Source organism: Sinocyclocheilus grahami, unplaced genomic scaffold (assembly GCF_001515645.1).
Source record: "Sinocyclocheilus grahami isolate Dianchi unplaced genomic scaffold, SAMN03320097.WGS_v1.1 scaffold692.1, whole genome shotgun sequence".
Classification (NCBI taxonomy): Eukaryota; Metazoa; Chordata; class Actinopteri; order Cypriniformes; family Cyprinidae; genus Sinocyclocheilus; species Sinocyclocheilus grahami.
Window position 1 is genome coordinate 691,124 of NW_015505871.1, and position 22,163 is coordinate 713,286.

At 38.5% G+C, this 22,163-nt stretch overlaps 2 protein-coding genes across 2 annotated transcripts in view; one reads left to right on the forward strand and one right to left on the reverse strand.

Annotated features, from left to right (window-relative positions):
- Positions 1–455: 455 nt before the first annotated feature.
- On the forward strand, positions 456–1,125 carry LOC107559611 (bcl2-associated agonist of cell death-like). The gene is made up of 2 exons (XM_016243510.1): positions 456–630; positions 742–1,125. Exons 1-2 carry the CDS (start codon positions 484–486, stop codon positions 850–852), a joined length of 258 nt encoding a protein of 85 aa, XP_016098996.1. The 5' UTR covers positions 456–483; the 3' UTR covers positions 853–1,125.
- A 2,416-nt stretch (positions 1,126–3,541) lies between these two features.
- The window catches only part of atp7a (ATPase copper transporting alpha), a 36,660-nt gene continuing 18,038 nt past the window's right edge, over positions 3,542–22,163 (reverse strand). The window contains exons 9-23 of the mRNA XM_016243501.1: positions 20,643–20,865; positions 18,579–18,812; positions 18,400–18,491; positions 18,166–18,293; positions 15,423–15,577; positions 13,111–13,245; positions 11,565–11,759; positions 11,304–11,486; positions 9,717–9,918; positions 9,464–9,610; positions 8,151–8,293; positions 7,858–8,061; positions 6,811–6,928; positions 5,337–5,439; positions 3,542–5,227 (exon numbers count right to left, since the gene is read on the reverse strand). Of these exons, the coding sequence (XP_016098987.1) occupies positions 4,954–5,227; positions 5,337–5,439; positions 6,811–6,928; positions 7,858–8,061; positions 8,151–8,293; positions 9,464–9,610; positions 9,717–9,918; positions 11,304–11,486; positions 11,565–11,759; positions 13,111–13,245; positions 15,423–15,577; positions 18,166–18,293; positions 18,400–18,491; positions 18,579–18,812; positions 20,643–20,865 (2,536 nt within the window). The 3' untranslated portion in view covers positions 3,542–4,953. The remainder of the gene's footprint in view (positions 5,228–5,336; positions 5,440–6,810; positions 6,929–7,857; positions 8,062–8,150; positions 8,294–9,463; positions 9,611–9,716; positions 9,919–11,303; positions 11,487–11,564; positions 11,760–13,110; positions 13,246–15,422; positions 15,578–18,165; positions 18,294–18,399; positions 18,492–18,578; positions 18,813–20,642; positions 20,866–22,163) is intronic.

The window sequence follows — 22,163 nt, forward strand, 5'->3', positions numbered from 1 at the left end:
CTTGAATTTCTCAAACTATCTTCTTTCGTGTTCCACAGAAGAAAGAAACGCGTACAGGTTTGGAATGACATGATACACAAGGACACTTTTCATTTTTGGGTGAACTATCCCTTTAAGAACTTTAACATTTGTAAATAGTTAACACCTAATTTAAATATTTATCTTTAACGAGGCTCTTATTGAATGAACATTTTACTTCATTTAAAATGAATTAGAACTAAACATTTAAAGAGAAAGACGCTGTAAAGTATTCGTTGCCCTAATGACGTTTACTATAGTTCTGACAGAATCCAGAGTTTAAGGAACTAATATTGCTGCTGTTAATGCTCCCGATGGCCAGTTGTGCTTTTAACTGGTCCAGTTAGGCACTCATATGTTGTATTGTGACCTATTAATGTTGCAATGATTTTAATTATTTGAATATTTGTACAACTCCCACATTACTTTATAGAAGCTCAGTGGGTGAGGCAGAGGGTCCAATCGATGGATGCAGAACTATTTTTTAAGAAAGCTGACCAGCCTTGGAGGCCGCGTGTTTTCTCTGCTCCTCCAAACGCTGCTGCGAGTGTGAAATACGGCAGACGGCTGAGGAGACTCACAGATGAGTTTGACATTCTGCTCGAAAAAGGGGTAAGACGAACTGAGAGCAGGGAATTGCTTTTATACTTTTATTCAACAAATTCAGTCACTTGTGGACTGTCATGAGAATTCATGTCCTTGTGTCCAAACATCTGCCTTCAGATGAAGAGGCTGTGTAACGGCAGGCCGGCACCACAGATTTGGCGCTTCCCCATGAGCTCAAGCTTCCTCTGGAGCCACGCAGAGTCTGACGCAGAGAGGAGGTCACACTAGCTTCCCCCAACACTGCAAACCATGCAGCTTCTTCAGCTTCTGAAGCTCTTTCAAACAAGTTTATTGATGGCTTTTTTTGATGTCTGATTTCAGGTTGTCGACGAGAAAATTGCATATACATGGATAAATGACTCTCAAGCTATTTCGTAAAGCATAAAAATACTGTAGTATGTCTGCAGATATTTAGGAAACACGCTAAGCTCACATAATTGTGTTTCTGAAACACTGAAAAACAACGCTACAGCCAGTTATTCTGCTTCGAAATGTGCGTTCAGTGTCGGAATGTCTGTTTTTGTTTTGGTCTGTGTGACTCCATCCACTGTTAGTTTACCCAATAGGATTTAGACACCCCGGGTTGCCAGTTGGTGTAAAACTCAGCGTATCGCGGCAATGGAAGCCAGCAAACGAACCGAGTCAGAGATCACAGATTCAACCCGACCTAAAAAGCCTCGGCATCCATCTAAAAAACATTATGACCAGAGGAATATTAAAACAAGGATAAATCAACTCATCAACTTACAGGCTTGTCACCTTCCGTTGTGCTCATTCTGTTGGTTTTGATTACGTCTTTAATTGGTTTTCTGTACATTTCTGCCATATGTATACATTAACTGACAGTCACCACTAATAAGCTACTACTAAATATATGGTAGAAACGTAATTTTCTCTAAAACTGCTTTGCAACGATTTGTATTGTGAAAAGCGCTATATATAAAATAAACTTGAATTGAATTGTTGCGTGTCCGCAATCTGGCAACCCGCATGAGTGTCGAGTCTGAAGGGGAGGGACAGGAGAAACAACTCTCTCCACAATATTTAGATTTTGATCTGCAGAACCCATTTCAACCATTAGCTGTCAATATTACATACTGCACCTTTAACTCAATGTTTTATATTTTATGCTTTAAAATTTTTTACCCTCTTGGAGTAATAAATATCTTCGTTAAGGTTTGTCTACAAGCCTCAAAATGGTTTTAAAAGGGTTACATATTCTAAGAGTAGTGTAATTAAAATGTCATTCTTCTGTACCTTTTCATGGCTTTTTCATTGCAACCTGAATAAAAATGTATTAATATGAATGTTTGACATTGTACAGTCAAAATCTCTGTGCTGTCTTGCGCTCTGTAGCACAACATTTCAACAGCGAGCCAAGTTTTAGTCCTTTCTTGATCCCGTTCCCTTCTTTCCATTCCTATCATGGTCTCTGTTTCACAAATATATATAAAAAAACTTTTTAAAAAGCTGTGTTTACTTCTGTACACTCTAGTGCACTAGAAACAGCCTACTCATCATAGCAATGATCAACTAACTACGCTAATCAGTGTCTGATGTACTTGTTGATTTAAAATACATCTGTGACTCTGGAGCACAAAAGCAGTGTTGAGTCGCTGGGGGATATTTGTAGCAATAGCCAACAATACATTGTATGGGTCAAAATTATCAATTTTTCTTTTATGCCAAAAATCATTAGGATATTACGTAAAGATCATGTTCCATGAAGATATTTTGTAAATTTCCTACCATAAATATATCAAAACTTAATTTTTGATTAGTAATATGCATTGCTAAGAACTTCATTTGAACAACTTTAAAGATGATTTTCTCAATATTTAGATTTTTTTTTTGCACCCTCAGATTCCAGATTTTCAAATATTGTCCGATCCTAACAAACCATACATCAATGGAAAGATTATATATTCAGAAAAATTGACCCTTATGACTGGTTTTGTGCTCCAGGGTCACATTTGTCATTATGTATAATTACTGAATAACTATGAGCTATAAAAAAACTAGTATAAATAACTATAAAAACAGCATCACTGTTGTGATGAGCGTAACAAACAATCAGAGGTGGACAGCAGCGCAGTACATTTACTTGAGTACTGTACTTAAGTACACTTTTTGAGCATCTGTACATTACTTGAGTATTATTTTTTATGGAAACTTATGACTTCACTACATTTGAAAGACAATTATTGTACTTTTCACTCCACTACATTTCTATCAAGCTCCTCAAAGTAGAAAGTCGTTACTATGTAGCAGCTTTGAGTCAGTGGGTGATTTTTTCTTCTTTAAAACGTGACATTTTTGTTTATTTAATTTTTTTTATAGACAGCCTATCAGTGATCACTCTTGTTACGTGAAGTGATTTCCCAGCATTTTTTGAACACTGACCAGTTGCAAATGTGATATTTATTTACAATTCAATAAGTTAATATTGTGGTTTGTATTAAGATACAATATTGTTTGATTTTGCAAAATTGTGTAAACCAAAATATTACCTACTGTAGCCACAGAAGAACAGTTCTACTATAGTAAAATTGTAGTAACCATGTTTTTTTGTATAACCACAGTTTTACTACAAATACCATGGTTAAACTATGGTTAGTGTAGCAAAACCATGGTTCATTTGTGGTTATCATGGTTTAACTATATAGTAACCATGTTTATGTTATTATTTTTATTTATTTTTGAGTAAAACCATGGTTAATTGTCGTAAGGGATGTGTTGCCACGTTAACAACAAAAAAAAAGTTATAAATTTACACCTTAAGAGGACACACAGGATGAATATAGGGATGCAGTTTTACTGCTTTAGGATTAGTTTCCATATACAACTTTGAATAAAGAAAAGATGCATCTCTACACTATATACACTGACAACAGACAGGACACCTTTTTTTGCATGCTCAATTTTACTGAAATGCTGCTAACGTGACAGCACTTTCAGAAATACAACATTTTTTAAACATTGTAGGCAAGTGCATATTTTTACGTACATCACTGAAAAAAGTACTTCATGAATGCATGTTGGCTTATTGAAAACTGGCCGTTTATTGAAAGAATATGATGCTAGACTACAATAAGAATTGTCCCAGACCACATTTAGTAAAACAATCAAGTGCATAAATCCCAATTTCAGGATTGAACACATTTGGCAACTAATCATTACTTACTAACGAGTGCACTTGTTTCGTTTGAAGACTGCATCGCATAATTGACCTTAAATAATACAGTAACAGTAACAAACTTCTTCTGGATGATTTTTAAAAAATATATATTAGATCATTTTCAAAATAATATTTAAAAAGCTTAGAATGTATTAGTAATCGGTTTCAGAAAGCTGATTCAGGTCATGCTGAGACATGTTGAAAATGTGTGTATCTATTCAGTGCATTAATGCACAAATCTCAGTTCACACAAACCACTGGGTTTTGAAATAAAGTGAAGATAAAAAACAACATTTAAAAGCAAAGTTGACGAGCTAATGCACATTTAAATATAGCAAAGGCAGCTCAAGTGTTGCAAACAGTTTGCTGAACGATAAAATGAATATGCAATGAATATGAATATAACATCTTAAAGAGACGGTTTAGCGTTAATGTCATCATTCCTGAACGCTGCTTTCTTTGGAATGCACTGTATCTCAGCACTCGAAGAATATAAAAACATAGAGTTCATTTGTTCACTTTTAAAAGAAATCCTCACATTCCTTCATGTCCCCAAAAAATATACTATAAATAAAAGACGTAATAAATATTCACTTAAATCATTATCATAAAACACAATCTTTTTTAAATTGCTGTTTTCACAAAAACAAAATTGATTTTAGAATGTTTTTTTTTTTGTAGTTGATTTTCCTTACCTGGATTGTCATTCTTAAAGTGACAGTGTACCCAAAAATTTAAATTCTGTCATTTATTCACCCTCAAGTTGTTCCAAACCTGCACGAGTTTCTTTCTTCTGCTGAACACAACAGAAGACATCTTAAATAATGTTGGCAGCCAAACAGTTTCTGGTCCCTATTGACTATTTTTTCTCAACATTCTGCAAACTATCTTCTTTTTTTGTGCTCAACAGAAGAAAGAAACTCATACTGTGTGACTAAATGACAGAGTTGTCATTTTTGGGTGAACTATCCCTTTAAATTGGCCAGCGAGAATACTCGTAATGTAAACGGAGAGCCTTTAGTGATACAACCAAAGCTGCGTAAGCTGATCCACGCAGCATCACAGCGACGAACCTCTCATGAGGCGACTGAACTTTGTGTTTCGACACGGATGCCCCTCGTCTGCAGGCACTGAGGTAAAGTGAGAGGCGCTCAGACGATCTCCTCCTCGCAGTGAGCGTCTCCCACCAGCAGAGAGTGTTTGTCGGGCTCGCTGAGGGCCATGCTGTTCATCGAGTGCTTGTCGGAGCGCAGCGAGTTGATGGAGGCCCGGCTGTAGTTGACGAAGCGGTCGAGCAGGCTGAGTTTGGGCGAGGGCCGGCGCAGCTCTCCCATGCCGATGTGAACGCTGACTTCAGACAGGCTGCCGTGTCTTCTCACCTCGCCCAGTCGTCTCTCCAGTTTCTCAGCGCTGGGTTTAGTGTAGCTGCAGAAACAGGAAATGAGGGTTAAATTATCCGAGCATCTTTCAATAACAAATCCCGTTACTAAAGCATGCAAAAATGTTTATTAAACCGAAGATCTGAGAGGTTTACCATTTGAGTAGAAGGGAGGACAGCACTACAGACACGGAGGAGGCAGCCATCGCAGCAGAGCCCATCCAGGGCTGCAGCACCAAACCCACCGGCATAAACACACCTGCACACAGCAGCATCCAATAATCACACTCCAGCAATGATACAAACCTACAGAATGGTTGTCTTAATACTTGTTATAGCATTGGAGGCACAAATCCCATGTTTTTTGTTGTGAGATGCACTACTATCCAACATAATATTTACCTACAATGAAAAGTAGCTACTTGTACAATATTGTTTACATAGACGTGTCCTAATTTTTCTATTGGGAAAAGGTTAAAAAAAAAGGAAAAAAAAGAAAAAAGAATTCCGCAAGGATGCATTAACTTTATCAAAATTGACAGTGAAGACTTTTAGAATCAAATTAATGCTGTTCCTTTGAACTTTCTATTCATTAAAGAGTTCAGAAAAGCTTTCAACATTGATGATAGGGCTGCACGATTAATCGAACGCCATTAATCGCGATTGTCATGCATATTTTGTCAGTAAAGCCGATTCTGTGATTAGTAGTAAATCTCCATCACCTGCTTTCAGGTGGAGCAGCATTTACTACACAGAGCCGTAGTTCTCTGACAAGCTATGCAAAATTGCGTTCATAATCAAATGATACAATCGTAGGATTATGAAATCGACGAAATTGTTCGCGATAATGACTGTTTGCGTATCTTCTCGGTGAACTACGGCTCCGTGTAGTAACTGCTGCTCCGAGAGCACGTGAAAATACCACGTTTAATAAAGTTTTTACACCAAACTCACTTCATAACGTGTTTGAAATAAATCCTTCTGTGAGATGATGTGGCTTCTTACACAGAACAATTAAGGCACACAATATTTAATTGTATTCTAAGCAGTGATAAAGGCTATGTCGATCAGCATTTCATTATAGATACACTTTATTATGATGAAAATTATAATAATAAGAACTCAGATAAACCGTATATTGCCGTAGTCGTGTGTTTATTAGTCATGTTAAATCAATGAAAGCAGTTGAATCTTCTGTTTATTCAGCTGCAGCCTTCGGATGGAGATTTACTGCTGATCACAGAACCGTGCTTCACTGAAAGATACGCATGACAATCGCAGCTTCTGTCGAATCGCGTTTAATCGCCTTTGCGATTTAATTTCGATTAATTGTGCAGCACTAATTGATGATAATCAGAAATGTTTCTTGAGCAGCAGATCAGCATATTATACTGATTTCTGAAGATCATGTGACACTGAAGACTGGAGGAATGATGCTGAAAATACAGCGCTGCATCACAGAAATAAATTACATTTGAACAGATATTCACATAGAAAACATTATTTTAAATTATAATAATATTTCACAATATTACTGTTTTTACTGTATTTTTATAAAACAAACGAAGCCTTGGTGAGCAATACTGAAATAATTTATAATTTTTATTTTATTCGGTTTAGTTGCTCTCACCTGCAGCAATGGGAATCCCCACAAGATTGTAGATTAGTGCAAATACAAAGTTGATTCGGATTCGTTTTACGGTCTTCTTCGAGAGGTCGATACTCCCAACAACATCAAGAAGATCATTCTGTTAAAACAAAAAAAAAGACGCATGAATCAAAAAGTAGGTGCAATCTCAAGAAACTTATGTTCAACTAAAAAACACAACTTTTGCGTTTGGGGCAACAGCAAAAATATAATACGTAGAAACAATAAAAACAAGATTAATACAGTAATCAAAATAGGGGAGTTAAAAAGGGGGTAAGAAATGGAAACAAATTTGGAATTGTTACGTTTATGGTAATATCATAATTGTTTTTTTAACGATAGGAGAGCTGACATTATAGAGTACTCAAAAAACAAACAAAAACACGTCTTGATAGTCCAAAAGCATTGCCTGTGTGATGAAGCCTATTAGAGCGCAGTTAAATCACCCTATAATTCAAGTTATGAAAGCAAAAAATATCCCTGTATGGGTTTTTGTTTTTTATATTTTTATAGTTAAGTAATATCACACAAGCAACAGCCGTTTTCATAAATATTAGGGCATGATTGCAAATACGATATTAATTTTATTAAACCGTTCAACAAACAAGAAGTTAATACTGAGTGAGTTACATTTTAGACTCAATATTGTCTGCTTTTTTTTTTCTTCCAGTTTTGACAATGAAAATAGTTTCAAACAAAGCCGGAGCGAAACATTTGTGCATCTCAGAGAAACTCTGCAGTGTTTCGTTCCTGAATTAATCTGTTTTAGAACGAATCATTTGAGTCAATGATTCAATGATCTATTCATAAAGACAGCCACTTGCTTTGTTTCTAAATGAATAAGCCGTTTTGAACGAATCATTTGAGTGAATGATTCAATGAATCACTAATTAAGACAGGGACTTGCTGCCACCTACTGGCAGTTTTAGTGTCATATTACCAACACAGTGTACCAGCACAAAAACACTAAGCAAAATATGTTTACTATCATTATGGAAAAGAAAATCCAACAGTCATTAGTCTTCATACCCTGATGAGCACCACGTCGGCTGCCTCGATGGCTACATCCGTTCCCGTGCCTATAGCAATCCCCACATCTGCCATAGCCAGCGCCGGGGAGTCGTTCACTCCGTCGCCCACCATGGCCACGCGTTTTCCCGCTAGCTGGAGCTGCTCCACTTTCGCCACCTTGTGAGATGGCAAGACTTCTGCAAACACCTTCCTGATGCCCACCTGGACAAAAAAAAGCACAACCTCAGCTGCTAAACTCCACCGCTGCATGAGGACAATTATACTAAAGGGGATATGAAAGGCTCCTGTACCTGGGCAGCGATAGCTCGAGCGGTTTTGCTGTTGTCTCCCGTCATCAGCACGACCTCCAGCCCCATTGCCGTGAGAGTGTGGACGGCCAGCTCAGCCTCAGGCTTTACCATGTCTGCTATGGCCACCATTGCACAAAGCTCATCTGAAAACAAAACAGCACACATCCACGCAATAAACACTGTGCACTACATGACAAGGTGTGTAGTTATTTTTCAATCTGCAATTGCAATTAATTAACTCCATTTCATTTAAAAACTTTTTTCCTGTGTTGACGGATTATCGCTCTTAAAAGCTGAAATTATGGGACGTTCATGTCGAAAAGATCGTATTTATGAGTTTAATGCATGTGCTTTAAACGCCACCACTAGGACTGCATGATAAACGGTATTTTAAATTATGATCACGATTTCTGCGCTTTAAATTTATAAAGCATAATGTTCTGCGATATTTGCCTGCTGGCTATTTATCCTGAAACCTTTCACTTTCATTTGACATATGCACAGCAATGCTGTGCGTCTGTATCGGATCCGACAGGAATGGCGCAGCACACTTATGTGAGTAAAATATATTTGTACTATGTGTCACTATTGCTTTGTTAGAGATCGCTTGCTATGTCCTGATAATGTGTACGTGTCTAAAGTCACAGAAGGCTCCAGCTATGAAGGACGCAGCTGGTCAAACAGACACACAGAAAGTTAGTTTATAATGCAAAACTGTTATCCAATCATAGCAGAAGGCGTTTACTTCCAAGTCTTCAATGCGGCACGCCCATAAAAACCAAGCGTTTCTCCAGCCGGCCTCAAAACCAGGGTAGAAAATAGCCTATTACTTATTGATTTTGATGTTTTTGAATGTAAAAACCACACAAATGTATAAGATAATAAAAAAGCCAGTTCATCACCCCTTTAAATCAACGACTACTAGTTGACTAGAAAAATCTTTAGTCAGGGGTAGCCCTAGAATTGAATGCACCATTATTTATATATATATATATATATATATATATATTAGGGCTGCACGATAAATCGCATGCGATATTTAATGTGCATCTTGTCAGAAAAGCCGGTTCTGTAATCAGCGGTAAATCTCCATCACGAGTGTGCTTTCACATTGAGCAGCATTAACTACACAGAGCCGTTGTTCACTGACGAGCTGCGCAAAACCACGTTCATATCCGCGCGATTTTTTGATATATACATATATATATAATCTAGCATTGTCAGAACTGTATTTTTTTACATTGCTTTTACAATTCCTCACATGGAAATTCCTAGTGATCAAAGTGTGTCTGAAGTAACCGAGTCTCACTCACTGTCCACAGCCACCAGCACTGCAGTGCGTCCTCTCTTCTCGTGCTCCGTCATGGCTTCATCCACATCTGCTCGCACCTGCAGCGCGTTCCTCCTCATCCACTCTCTGTTCCCTATCAGCACCGTGAACGAGGACGTCTGGACGACAGCTGAAACCGCAAAGCCAAGCATTGCACTCTCACAGCTTTCAGAACTGTATTGCATTTTGAGCACGCAGCCAATGAGGTGTTGCAGAAGCGGTCATGTGACACTCACTGAGCGGCTGCGGGTCCATGATGAGCGGGTGGTCACTGCTGGTGTCGCTGATCTGGATCAAGACGGCATTGCGCTGGTTCTCCTCGCTGTCGCTGTCGTCTCTCTTCAGCAGGTTTTCTGTGTTACTGACCAGACACCTGATCCCACAACCCGGCACGGCCTGGAAATCTGTACAGGTGCCGAGAGACTCCGTAGCCAGCTCCTGAACACAGAAGAGACATTGTGAATCCAAATGCCAAAAACAGACTCATGTTTAAAACAGTCACAAAATACCCCAAAAAAACAAGCTGTACTGAGAAATTCAGCACTAAGAGCAGATGTTTAGACACAACACATATATTATTTATTTATTTATTTACATGCGCTGCTGTTCAAAAGTTTGAGTAAGTCTCTTATGCTCAGCGAGGTAAGCAAAAATACAGTAAAAATTGCAATATTGCTAAATATTATTTGCATTTAAAATAGCTGTTTTCTGTGTGAATATCTGTTAAACTGTAATTTATTTCTGTGATGCAGCGCTGAATTTTCAGCATCATTACTCCAGTCTTCAGTGTCACATGATCTTCAGAAATCAGTATAATATACTGATCTGCTGCTCAAGAAACATTTCTGATTATTATCAATGTTGAAAACAGTTGTGCTAGCCTTCCACGTACAGTAGACACACTTTTGTAATGACAATTATGGCTTAAAATGTACTGTATTTTTTAAACAATAAGATCAGTAAATGGGTTTAAGAAAATAGGTCACACTTTACAATAAGGTTCATTAGTTAACATGAACTAAGAATGAACTATACTTCTACAGCATTTATTAACCTTTGTTAATGTTAATTTCAACATTTATTAATGCATTATTAAAATCAAACGTTGTGCTTGTTAACATTAGATAATGCACTGTAAATTAACATGAACGACTGCATTTTCATTAACTAACATTAACAAAGATGAATAAATACTGCAACAAATGCATTGTTCATTGTTTGTTCATGTTAGTTAATACATTAACTAATGGAACCTTATTTTAAAGTGTTACCAGAAAATATTTAAATATTTTCAGTAAAGTTCGTATGTCATTCGACAGCAGTTTTTGAAATGAAAAAGTTTTGGAAATTAAAATGATATTAAATATATAGCTATAAAATTGTATTAATTACATAATAAAAATTACTTTCTTAAATGATGCAATACAATCCTTGGAATTTATTTACATATTATATTTGAATTTAATATCACCCAAAAATTAAAATGGTCATCATTTACTCACCCTCAAATTGTTCCAAACCTTTGGACACAAAAGAAGATATTTTGAAGAATGTTGGTAATCACACAGTTGACGGTAGCCATTGACCTCCACAGTATGAAACAAAATACTATGGAAGTCAATGGCTACCGTCAACTGTTTAGTTACCAACATTCTTCAAAATATCTTCTTTTGTGTTCAACAGCTGGAAGAAGCCCATTCAGGTTTGAGGGCGAGCAAATGATGACAAAATACTCATTTTTGAGCGAACTATCCCTTTAAATTAGCTTAAACCCCACCACAGTTTGTAAGTAAAGAAACAATACACCATGAAGTCAAACTGACATGTTTGCAATATTTGGTGATGGCAGCACCCAGTGGATGTTCACTGTTATTTTCAGCAGTGCCGACGATCACCAGCAGCTTAGAGCGCGGCATCCGGTTCCCCTCCGCCAGCATCTTCACCTGGACCACTTTGGGAGCGCCGTATGTGATGGTGCCGGTTTTATCAAACACCACATACTGAATCTGTAATCATGAACAGATTTATAAAATGGTCTTCCTCCACACAACAACACGGCGGCAGCATTAAAATCAGCGGCCCACCTTGTGTGCCATCTCTAATGGCTCTCCTCCCTTGATGAGGATCCCGTTCTGGGCTCCGACCCCTGTCCCCACCATAACCGCAGTCGGGGTGGCCAGACCCAGAGAGCAGGGGCAGGCGATGCAGAGGACCGTGATGGAGGCCTGGAAGGCGAAGCGGATGACGGCCTCTGCCTCAGAGATGCTCTTATCATAACCCTGCAGAGAGAGACGTACAATACTTAATTGTGTTTAAAGAGCATAAACCTAATCTAGCGTTAAAGGGATAGTTCACCCAAAAATGAAAATGTGCTGTTAATTTTTTCGCCCTCAGGTCATCCAAGATGTAGGTGACTTTTTTTCTTCAGCAGAACAGTGAAGAAGGTTTTTAGCTGAAACCGGTCCTTGGTGATTCATAAAATGCACGTTTTTGAGAATTAAAAAAAAGCATATCAATGAACACAAAATTAGTGGCTCCTGGCGATATACTGAGGTCTTATGAAACGAAACGATCAGTCTGTGCAAGAAACTGAACACTCGTGGTTCCTGAAGATACATCAAGGTCTTATGAAGAGAAATGATCAGTCTGTGCAAGAAACTGAACACTATTTACAACATTATTACCTGTAATCCAGAGCCTCAGACAAACGGGAATCTGATTATTTTCCGCAAACTGGTTCTTTCGGACAGTTTGTTTTAATGAACTGGTTCAATTCACTAGTTTATTAATGTAATCATGTAATGTATATGTAATTATATTATTAAAGCACCCAATAATGATGTGAAACGTGGATGTTTTACGTGTCTAAAGCATACAAAGTGAATAAACTAGTCTTCATCAGCTCACCTTTTTACATAAACAAAGAGAAACCATAAAAATGTTGGTGTGTTTGGTTCATGCATGTGAATATCAGCGGCTCGTCGGTCTTCGGTCCGAGTCGAACTGTTTCCTCAGTTCAGTGACTGCTGGAGGAACTGAAGCGCTGAATGATTCATTCATCACAGGATCAGATACGCCGCTATTTCTGCTCATTTCCAGCCGCAGTGAATGTCAGGCGTCTGTTAGTGAGTTTTGATTGAGTAACTTGTAGATCTGTGCTGCTCGAGCCACGAACTGCTTCAGATGCTTCAGTCCGGTTTTGGTGAACCGGTTCAACTAGTTCATCAAAAAGAACCGGTTCAAAAGAATGATTGTGTTCCTTGATATGCTTTTTTATTCTCAAAAACACCAAGGATAAAATCACCAAGCATTATGGTTTCATACTGTTCTACTGAAGTCACTTACATCTTGTATGACCTGAGAGTGAGTGAATTAACAGCACATTTCATTTCTGGGAGAAGTATCCCTTTAAAACCCTCAAGTATGAATATTTTCAAGGGGACATATCATGGAAAACAGGATTTTTTTCTTGCTCTTCTGAAATAAAAGAGTTCAGTGTATGGTGCAAACACACTCTAATGTTCAGAAAGAAACCTTGACCTAACCTTGTGAATAATAAGTGAATTACAGAGAAAAAATAAAATGCTTCCAAAATGACGAACATGCATCTATAGAGACGGCTTCACTCACAGGGAAATACTTCTCCACAAGCGGAAAGTTCACAAAGCCGATCAGAATCCAGGCCACGAGAGTCAGGAAGGACACCCCAACAATGAACGGGACAAAGTAGCCGCTGATCTTATCTGCAAACTGCTGGATGGGAGCCTGAGATCGGACAGTTTAACAGAGGGTTTTGTGAAGATCAACGGTGAGGTTAGACATGCAGATCCTGTACAGAAAGCACTGACAGTCAAACGTTCGGACAAACTTCACCGAGTTTCTTTCTCACGAAATTCAAAACCTTTTGATTTAAAGCACTGCTTCTCAACCAGGGCCCGGGGCCCATTAGGGGCCTTAGCAAGCTTCCAAGGGGGCCTCGTGAAATTATTTAAAATAAAACAAAGCTGAGCTAAAATAAAAAGAAATCGCTAAAACAACAAAAAAAATAATCTTCTCATAGTTTAGAAAAACCTTAATGTATGAAGACCAATTTTAAAAGAGTGATTTCTAGACCTGAAAAGTACTGTAATTTTATTATATTCTTACAACTACCTGAGCATTTTTGTAATGAATATACAATTTTTCTACTTATGCCACCTCTAAAATATTTTACCAGGTAGAAACTGAGAGTAAAATTCATATTCTTAAAATCATTATCCTGAATCCAAAAAAATAAAAAATCACATACAACTAAAGTGTATGAATTTCTTTATATAACTTCTTTATACATTTTTTTACCAGATAGTAAAGAGTTTTATTTATTAACCTCATTTTTAATTTAAATTACATTTAAGGAGCTACAAAAAAAAATGTGTATACACTTTTTGGTTGCTACAAAATATTCATACATCCATTTGTTTTATTTCATAGTTTTGATGATTTTAATAGTAAAGCATGAGTATTTGTGTCCAAGCTTTAAACTGGCAATGCAACTAGAAAATATACTACAGGCTATACTACAACAATACATATCCTTCGTGATGTCTTTATTATTTGATATTTCATTAATTTTTATGAATTATTAACTAGTTTATGTTGTTACATAGTCAGATTTGGTCATAAATTTTAGGGATGCACGATATATCGGCCACCATATCGGTATCGGCCCATATCGGCTCATTTTTTCTGTTATCGGTATCGGCCTGATAAGAAAATTTGGCCGATATCTTAAAGCCGATAAATAATGCATTATTTCCTTCAGAGACACTTCAGATGCGCGCTGTTCGTTTGCAGCCTTTTGTGCAATTGTACATTGTAATATTGTGTTTATTTGATGTATATCTGATTTATCTCATATAGAATGCGTTTGGTTAAGTTAAAAAGAGCGCTTCAGTTTACCGGTGATCATCTTTAGCTCAGCACACGCAGCTCAAACAGCAGTGCACAACAATAATAACTATGATTGGGAATGTCGTGTATATAAAATTCTAATGAGAACATTATTATGAAAATAACATTAATAAAAGCAAAAACATAAATTGGCAGAACTACTCAATCTTAAGCCCCGTTCACACCAAGAACGATAACTATAAAAATAACGATAAAGATATAGTTCTAAAAATCGTTCTCAATATTAAAGAATAGCAGAGTCCACACCACAAAACGGTAAAGACAAAGAGAAACTATATCGTTGGAATCACTTTCAAAACGATTTTTCTCCAGCTGATGAACGATAAAAAATTGACAGCCAATCAGAATCCACCCTGCTGTAACGAGCTCGAGAATTTAAAGCGGCAGTGCGCTTAGAATAAACAGACGATATCGTTTGCTGGTGTGGACGCTAATATCATTATCTTTATAGTTATCGTTCTCGGTGTGAACGGGGCTTTATAAATTAAAGCAATAATCCCCGTGAAGCCGTGGTTTACAGTGACTTTATAACAGCTAAGGGGCGTTGTTAGGCACGACGTGAAGCGGAGTAAACCCCCTTAGCTGTTAAAAATTCACTGGGATTATTGCTTTTATATTGCTCTTTTTATTATTGCTCTTACTACGTTATTCCATATACGTAGTAAGGTTTCACAAAATAAAACCAAGCAAATAAAGTGTAATGATATTAAAAAAAACTGTATTCTTCCACCAAACAATGTAGTTCCTCAGAATCTGTTGAGGTTCCAACAAAGTGGTTGCAAAGCAACACACAAACGTAAAACAAAGGTGTGTATTTGTAGAGTAATTTACAATAGCTTCGAATGCGGCTCAGCCAATCAGAATCAAGGACCGGAACTATCCGTTTTATAAAAATAAATAAATAAGCAAGTGTTCAACTGGGCTAATCTGGAGAATCAAAAGTGGTTATTTTCAAAAGAGATGCTATGATCGCAGATGCCGAGCTGACAGACCTTTGAAGTCTGCGCCTCCTCCACCAGTTTGACGATCTGAGAGAGGGTGGTGTCTGTGCCCACGTGAGTGGCTTTGATCAGCAGAGAGCCGTTCTGATTGATGGAGCCTGCGATCACGGTGCTCCCCGGCTTCTTAGTGACGGGCATGGCTTCACCTACAGCACAGGACACACATCAGTCACTGCACAAATGGGCAAATTAAGGGAAGAAACATTATACTGAAAGGCAATTTCTAGAGGATTTTGAGGAGAGGTGTGGTCGCTCTGTCATTGCTTTGCAGTTGTTTGACATTGTTTGGATGTTCCAGGACCAAGTCATAAGAGCACAGCCCATGTCTGATTAAATGACATTCTGATCATTAGACAGGGCTACTGACAAAAAAAATGATATCTCAATATTTACCAGTGTTCATTTCGTTGACGAATAATTTTCGTCATAATGTTCGTTAACGACATTTTTTTCACTGACGACAACGAGACGATAACGAACTAAAACTCTTTTTGAACGACAAAAACTATGACGAAAATATATTGACATTTTCGTCAACGAATAAAAACGAGACGAAAATGTTACGGAGGGACGATTTGGGAAGAGATTAATTCAATTTCAGAACGAATCTGCTGCGTGGTTCGGAGGTTAGATGTGTACATATGAACCGGCGGGACATAAGCTAAAATACACTTGCTGCACGTCGCATAAAACGTTCAAAAATGTCAATATGTTGGAGTAAGAGAGGAGCAGACATATAGATAAATCTGACGACGCAAGAGAGAACATATTTCGGTCTGGTTTTCTGAGCGCAGACACTGAAGCACACACACAGAAAGCGCCTCTCACAGCGCACGAGTACTCTTTTGCGTCGCATAAATGAAGAATTACACACAAAATGATGTCGAATTATCCGTTTTGACGAGTATTAAACAGTTGCTTACATCTTAAGTGACCGTAAACAGTAGGGAGAATGTGTATCAGTACATTGCATCCATGCATTCAGTTTTAAAGGGACAGCAGCCTAATTTAGTTGCTATTGATGTTAATCAAGCAACAAAAGACAGAAAATCCCGCACTGCTCTTGACTGAAAAACTTTAGTAGCCCTAAAGATTAATACATTTAGTTATAGAAATAAATATGTCTGCTTGAAAGAATCAAGAATATGGTAAAGAAGTTGCTATAAAGAATGCATAATTAGCCTGTATAACCATTGGTATTTCATTAAAAAGAAGACCATGTTCTTGTTCTTTATGAGAAGTGGTTTTATTTCATTTGAACATAAAGGCATGTTGTGCGTCACCGCAGTTAAATCAGTGTCTATCATGATTAAACCTTAATATCAAACCTATATAATGAGTTTGGAAATTTGAGAGAAATGCTTAATAAACAAATCATGTAACTAAACCCATTAGATTTTAGCCGACTAAATTTACTGTAGATTTAGTCGACTAAAATCTTATAATATTTAGTCGACTAAAACTAGACTAAAACTAAAAACAATTCAGGTGACTAAAATATGACTAAAACTAAATGGCATTTTAGTCAAAAACTTTGCCTAAAACTAAATAAAAATTTGCTCTCAAAATTAACACTGGTATTTACTGGGATTTTTTTTTTTTGAAAACGATAATTATATGATATTTTGCTGAGTGTGTTTTTGTGCTGGTACTTTGGCTGGTTTGGGCCTGTCATGGATAAATAAATATCAGTATGTGGCAGCAAATCCCCGTGTTATTGAGTGATTCATTAATCATTCATTCAAACGATTCATTCAAAACGGCTGATTTATTTAGAAACGAAGCGAGTGGCTGTCTTTATGAATGGATCACGGAATCACGATTCGTTCAAAAACAGATTAATTCAGGAACGAAACACCGCAGAGTTTCTCTGAGATGCACAAATGTTCCGCTCCGGCTTTAATTTAAATTATTTTCATTGGCAAAACAGAAAAAAAGACAATATTGTGTCTAAAATGTAACTCACTCAATATTAACTTCTTGTTTGTTGAACTTTTGTATAAAATTAATATCACATTTGCAGTCGCACTCACACACTATTATTTAGGAAAACAGCTGTTGCTTGTGATATTATTTAACTCTATAAATATAAAAACAAAAACTCAAACAGCGATATTTTCTTGCTTTCATAACTTGAATTATAGGGTCATTTTAACAGCATTCTAATAGGCTTCATCACACAGTCAACGCTTTTGGACTCTCAAGATGCGTTTTTGTTTGTTTTTGCAACGTGAATGACACACTCCATAATGTCAGCTCGCATATCATTAAAACAACAATTATGATATGTTCGCAGACGACAAACATCGAACACCCCTAAACTGGTTCCCTCAACCTTTTTGACTCCAGTGACCCCCTTTTCTGTAATGTACAGTGAGTGCTTATGGTTGCCAGGTTGGGAAGATTAAGTATACTAATGGGCAGAAAATATATCGACTCAAGAAAAAAAAAACACTTATTGGGTGATTTAAACTCTTGACATCTGGCCACCGCAACCATTACTGCTTGTGGAGGTTTGTTACCAATGCAAGATCACGCAAGTGGCAAATTAAAATGAAACTTTTCAGGATGAATAGCCAGCGGGCACACAGATGATTACACTCGAGTGAAGCAGAAATCGTGATCATGGTTAACATATAATTAATTGTGCATCCCTAGTATATGGAACACACAACAATTATCCTGCCTCGTCTGATTGCACTCATGTCAGTAAAGAGAAAGTGCCCTCTCGAACCTGTAATGAGAGACTCGTCTGCCATCGAGTGTCCTTCAATCACTCGGCCATCTACTGGAAACTTCCCTCCGGGCACAACCTTCACAACATCTCCTCTCTGAACCAGCTCCACATCCACCTGCTCCTCGCTGAGAGACAGAGAGAGAGAGAGAGAGAGAGAGACAAGCTCATATGTGCAGCTGTGCTCTCTGTGCAATAGGAAACCCAAACTAAACAGCACAGAGATGCACAAACCTTAACACGGACATATCACCATTCAGTGTAACAACAGTGGCCTCTGTCGCCTGTAAAGACATCAGCTTGGACAGAGCCTCTGAGGTCTTGCTCTGCGATTGAAGACAATGCAACACATTAAGAGATATAATCACAAGCATGCAGGCGAATAGCTTGTGCAACTGGAAATGCTTGATCACCTTTGCTATCTGCTCCAGCCACCTGCCCAGCGAGATGAAGACAAACAGCATGGGTGGAGTATCGAAAAAGGTGATGGGGTTCACTTTCGCTCCCTCCACCATGGCAACCAGCAGAATCACCACGGAGTATGTGAATGCAATCGTTGTCGCCAGAACAATCAGCACATCCATATTGGCCGTCCTGTGCTTGACAGCTTTATAGGCTTGACCGTAGAAATACCGCCCACCGATAAACTATTTAAGACAGACAAAACCAGTATGGTGACTAAACACAAAGAGATCTTTCATAAAGCATTTATCAAAGTGTTGGCATGTTTTCAGTAAACTAAAGCAATGAGCCCCAAGAAGGGATTATTGCTTTTATAGTAAAGTTTCACAAAATAAAACCGAGCAAATAAAGTGTAATGATATAAATAAAAACAGTATTCTTCCACCAAACAATGTAGCTCCTCAGAACCTGTTGTGGTTGCCAGCAGAGCCGTTGAGAAACAGAGCTGCGACACTCCCATAGGCTTCCATAGGAACGGAGGAACGCGGAAGTAAAGCGTGTCATGGAGCAGCCAATAGTTCCAGTATTGAAGCCCATTCATTTCAGTGCTTCTCAAGCACACTCGCCAGAAAGTTGAGGAAATTACAGCAGTTTTTGGCATTTTAATGCATTAGTTTACCCTCTCGGAAATCCGTCCAGTAGTTGTATTTTATGAAACGCGTTATAGTTAACGTTTAGTTTTAGATAATAGCCAGTTATGCTATATTTGCAGTTAGATAACGTGAGATACACCTTAATAGCGATCATAACCAGATGCTAGTTGTCATATTTTTACGTTTTTAGTCTTTCTGCAATGTTGAATGAGTTTCAGTGAAGACTGCCTATTAAAGGAATACAAGAAAGAGTTTCGCTGAATGCAGTTGGTTGCCTTGTGTTTTTTTTTTTAAACGTTATTAAAACATTTTTATTGGGTTAAACTCCATATTTGCTGGCCTTTTTTAACATTCACTTATATTATCTTCTTACATAAATGTCATAAAATAATACTGGGATGTGAGTAATTCATCTTTAATTCAACATTTAAAAAAAAAAAGCTGAACTTATAAACATTGAGTGTTTGATAATGTCTAAATATATAATGCAAAACACAATAAATAAATAAATAAGCTATTATGATCGGTAAAACTCTTTACAACAACTAAAGTAGAGCTAAATATATGTAGGCTATATTTATTAAACAGCCATACGGGCATCTAGTGGTTAAACCATGGCATTACATACATAGGAATATTATTTTTCTGGCCACCAAACGTCTCTAATTTGCCTCTTTGCACTGGAATTTAAAAACATTTTCTCTATTTTAACCCTAAATACTACGCTAATTGTAATATAAATAATAAGCATATTAGAAAAAATATTAATGCTGTCTCTTCATCACTGCCCAGAATAAAATGCGATTGTTAAACGTAGTCAGCGTAGTTATCAATACACAATCAATGCACATGATGTGTCAATAATCACTAGAAACTGCTGTCTATCCTACTTAAACCCATTCAAAGTTGTTTGGAACTTTTGAGAGCTCCATGAACCACGTGACGGCGAGATCAAAGTGTGTCGCAACGGCTCTGGTTGCAACAGAGTGGTTGCAAAGCAAAAGACAAACGTAAACAAAGGTGTATGTTCGTAGAGCAATTTACAACAGCTTCGAACGTGGCTCAGCCAATCAGAATCAAGGACCGGAGCTCTCCGTTTTATAAAAGGAATTTAAACATAGAAAGTGCATTAATAAGCCACAAGCTGGCAGGTAACCCACCTGAACGGGGACACAGAAGAGAAAGGAGATCAGGTTCATGATGGAGAGGCCCGGCAGCAGCTGTTTCTCTGGCTCTGGTTGCAACAGAGTGGTTGCAAAGCAAAAGACAAACGTAAACAAAGGTGTATGTTTGTAGAGCAATTTACAACAGCTTCGAACGTGGCTCAGCCAATCAGAATCAAGGACCGGAGCTCTCCGTTTTATAAAAGGAATTTAAACATAGAAAGTGCATTAATAAGCCACAAGCTGGCAGGTAACCCACCTGAACGGGGACACAGAAGAGAAAGGAGATCAGGTTCATGATGGAGAGGCCCGGCAGCAGCTGTTTCTCCAGGAACATGGTGGAGTGGTACTTCTTTCTGTCCTCGGCCGTGGCGTTGTGGTGGTGGGACGTGTCGATCTGGTGATCCACGATTATCATGTAGATCATCATGCCCATAACAGGCACGCAGAAAAACAAGCTGATGAGGAACGATCTTTTCCACCTGGGAGGAAACAGGATGCCAACATTAGCTCTGACCGACAACCTTGTGAGCAACTAGACTGCATTTGAAGATTTCTTAGCTGCTTTTCCATTGTTTTTCTATGAGACGGAGGAGTTTGACCGTGGTAAGCGTGTCTCGTGTCTTCTGCAGCACCTCGCACGAGACACATCATCACTCAACTTTTAAAAATCGCATCTCGAGGCCTTGCATGCGTGTTGTGTGTGAATTCATAGTTTTCAGTCACGTGACTGGCTCGAAGACCTGGTGGCCAAAATCCATAGAACTGCGGCACAAGCCCGTCAATTCTCTATCTGTTCCAATCGAAAAATATTTAGATCACCTCTCAAAAGAATAAAACAAAGACATGTGAACAAAATGCAAGGATTGGCCATTATTAGCAATCCATATAAAGCACCTGTCTCAATATTTCAATCATTAAAAACAGCGGGACATTCTAAAATGTTTAATGTGAAAAACACTTAAAGTGCCTTTAAAACAGTGATATCAAAAGATCAATTCAGTAAGATTCAGTACACACTAGGCTTGCCGCGATAGACGGTGCTGACGGTGATACCGGTGTTAAGCCGCAACACCGGTTACGTCACTTGCCCACCGCGGCACCGACCCTCACCGTTGTTTAGATTTTTTTATAGTAATAAAAATCATTGAGTTCAGTAAAAGAACAGACACTACAATTAAAAACTGAAAGACCGACGAGAAGAGCGAGGTGAGACACAAGAAGAGCGAGGTGAGACACAAGAAGAGAGAGGTGAGACCGACGAGAAGAGCGAGGCGAGACCGACGAGAAGAGCGAGGAACTGAAAGACCGACGAGAAGAGCGAGGTGAGACACAAGAAGAGAGAGGTGAGACCGACGAGAAGAGCGAGGCGAGACCGACGAGAAGAGCGAGGCGAGACCGAGCGAGGTGAGACCGACACGAAGAGCGAGGCGAGACCGACAAGAAGAGCGAGGCGAGACCGACAAGAAGAGCGAGGTGAGACACAAGAAGAGAGAGGTGAGACCGACGAGAAGAGCGAGGCAAGACCGAGCGAGGTGAGACCGACATGAAGAGCGAGGTGAGACAGACGAGAAGAGGCGAGACCGACGAGAAGAGCGAGGCGAGACCGACACGAAGAGCGAGGTGAGACCGACACGAAGAGCGAGGCGAGACCGACGATAAGAGCGAGGCGAGACCGGCGAGAAGAGCGAGGCGAGACCGACGAGAAGAGCAAGGCGAGACCGACGAGAAGAGCAAGGCGAGACCGAGCGAGGGGAGACCGACACGAAGAGCGAGGGGA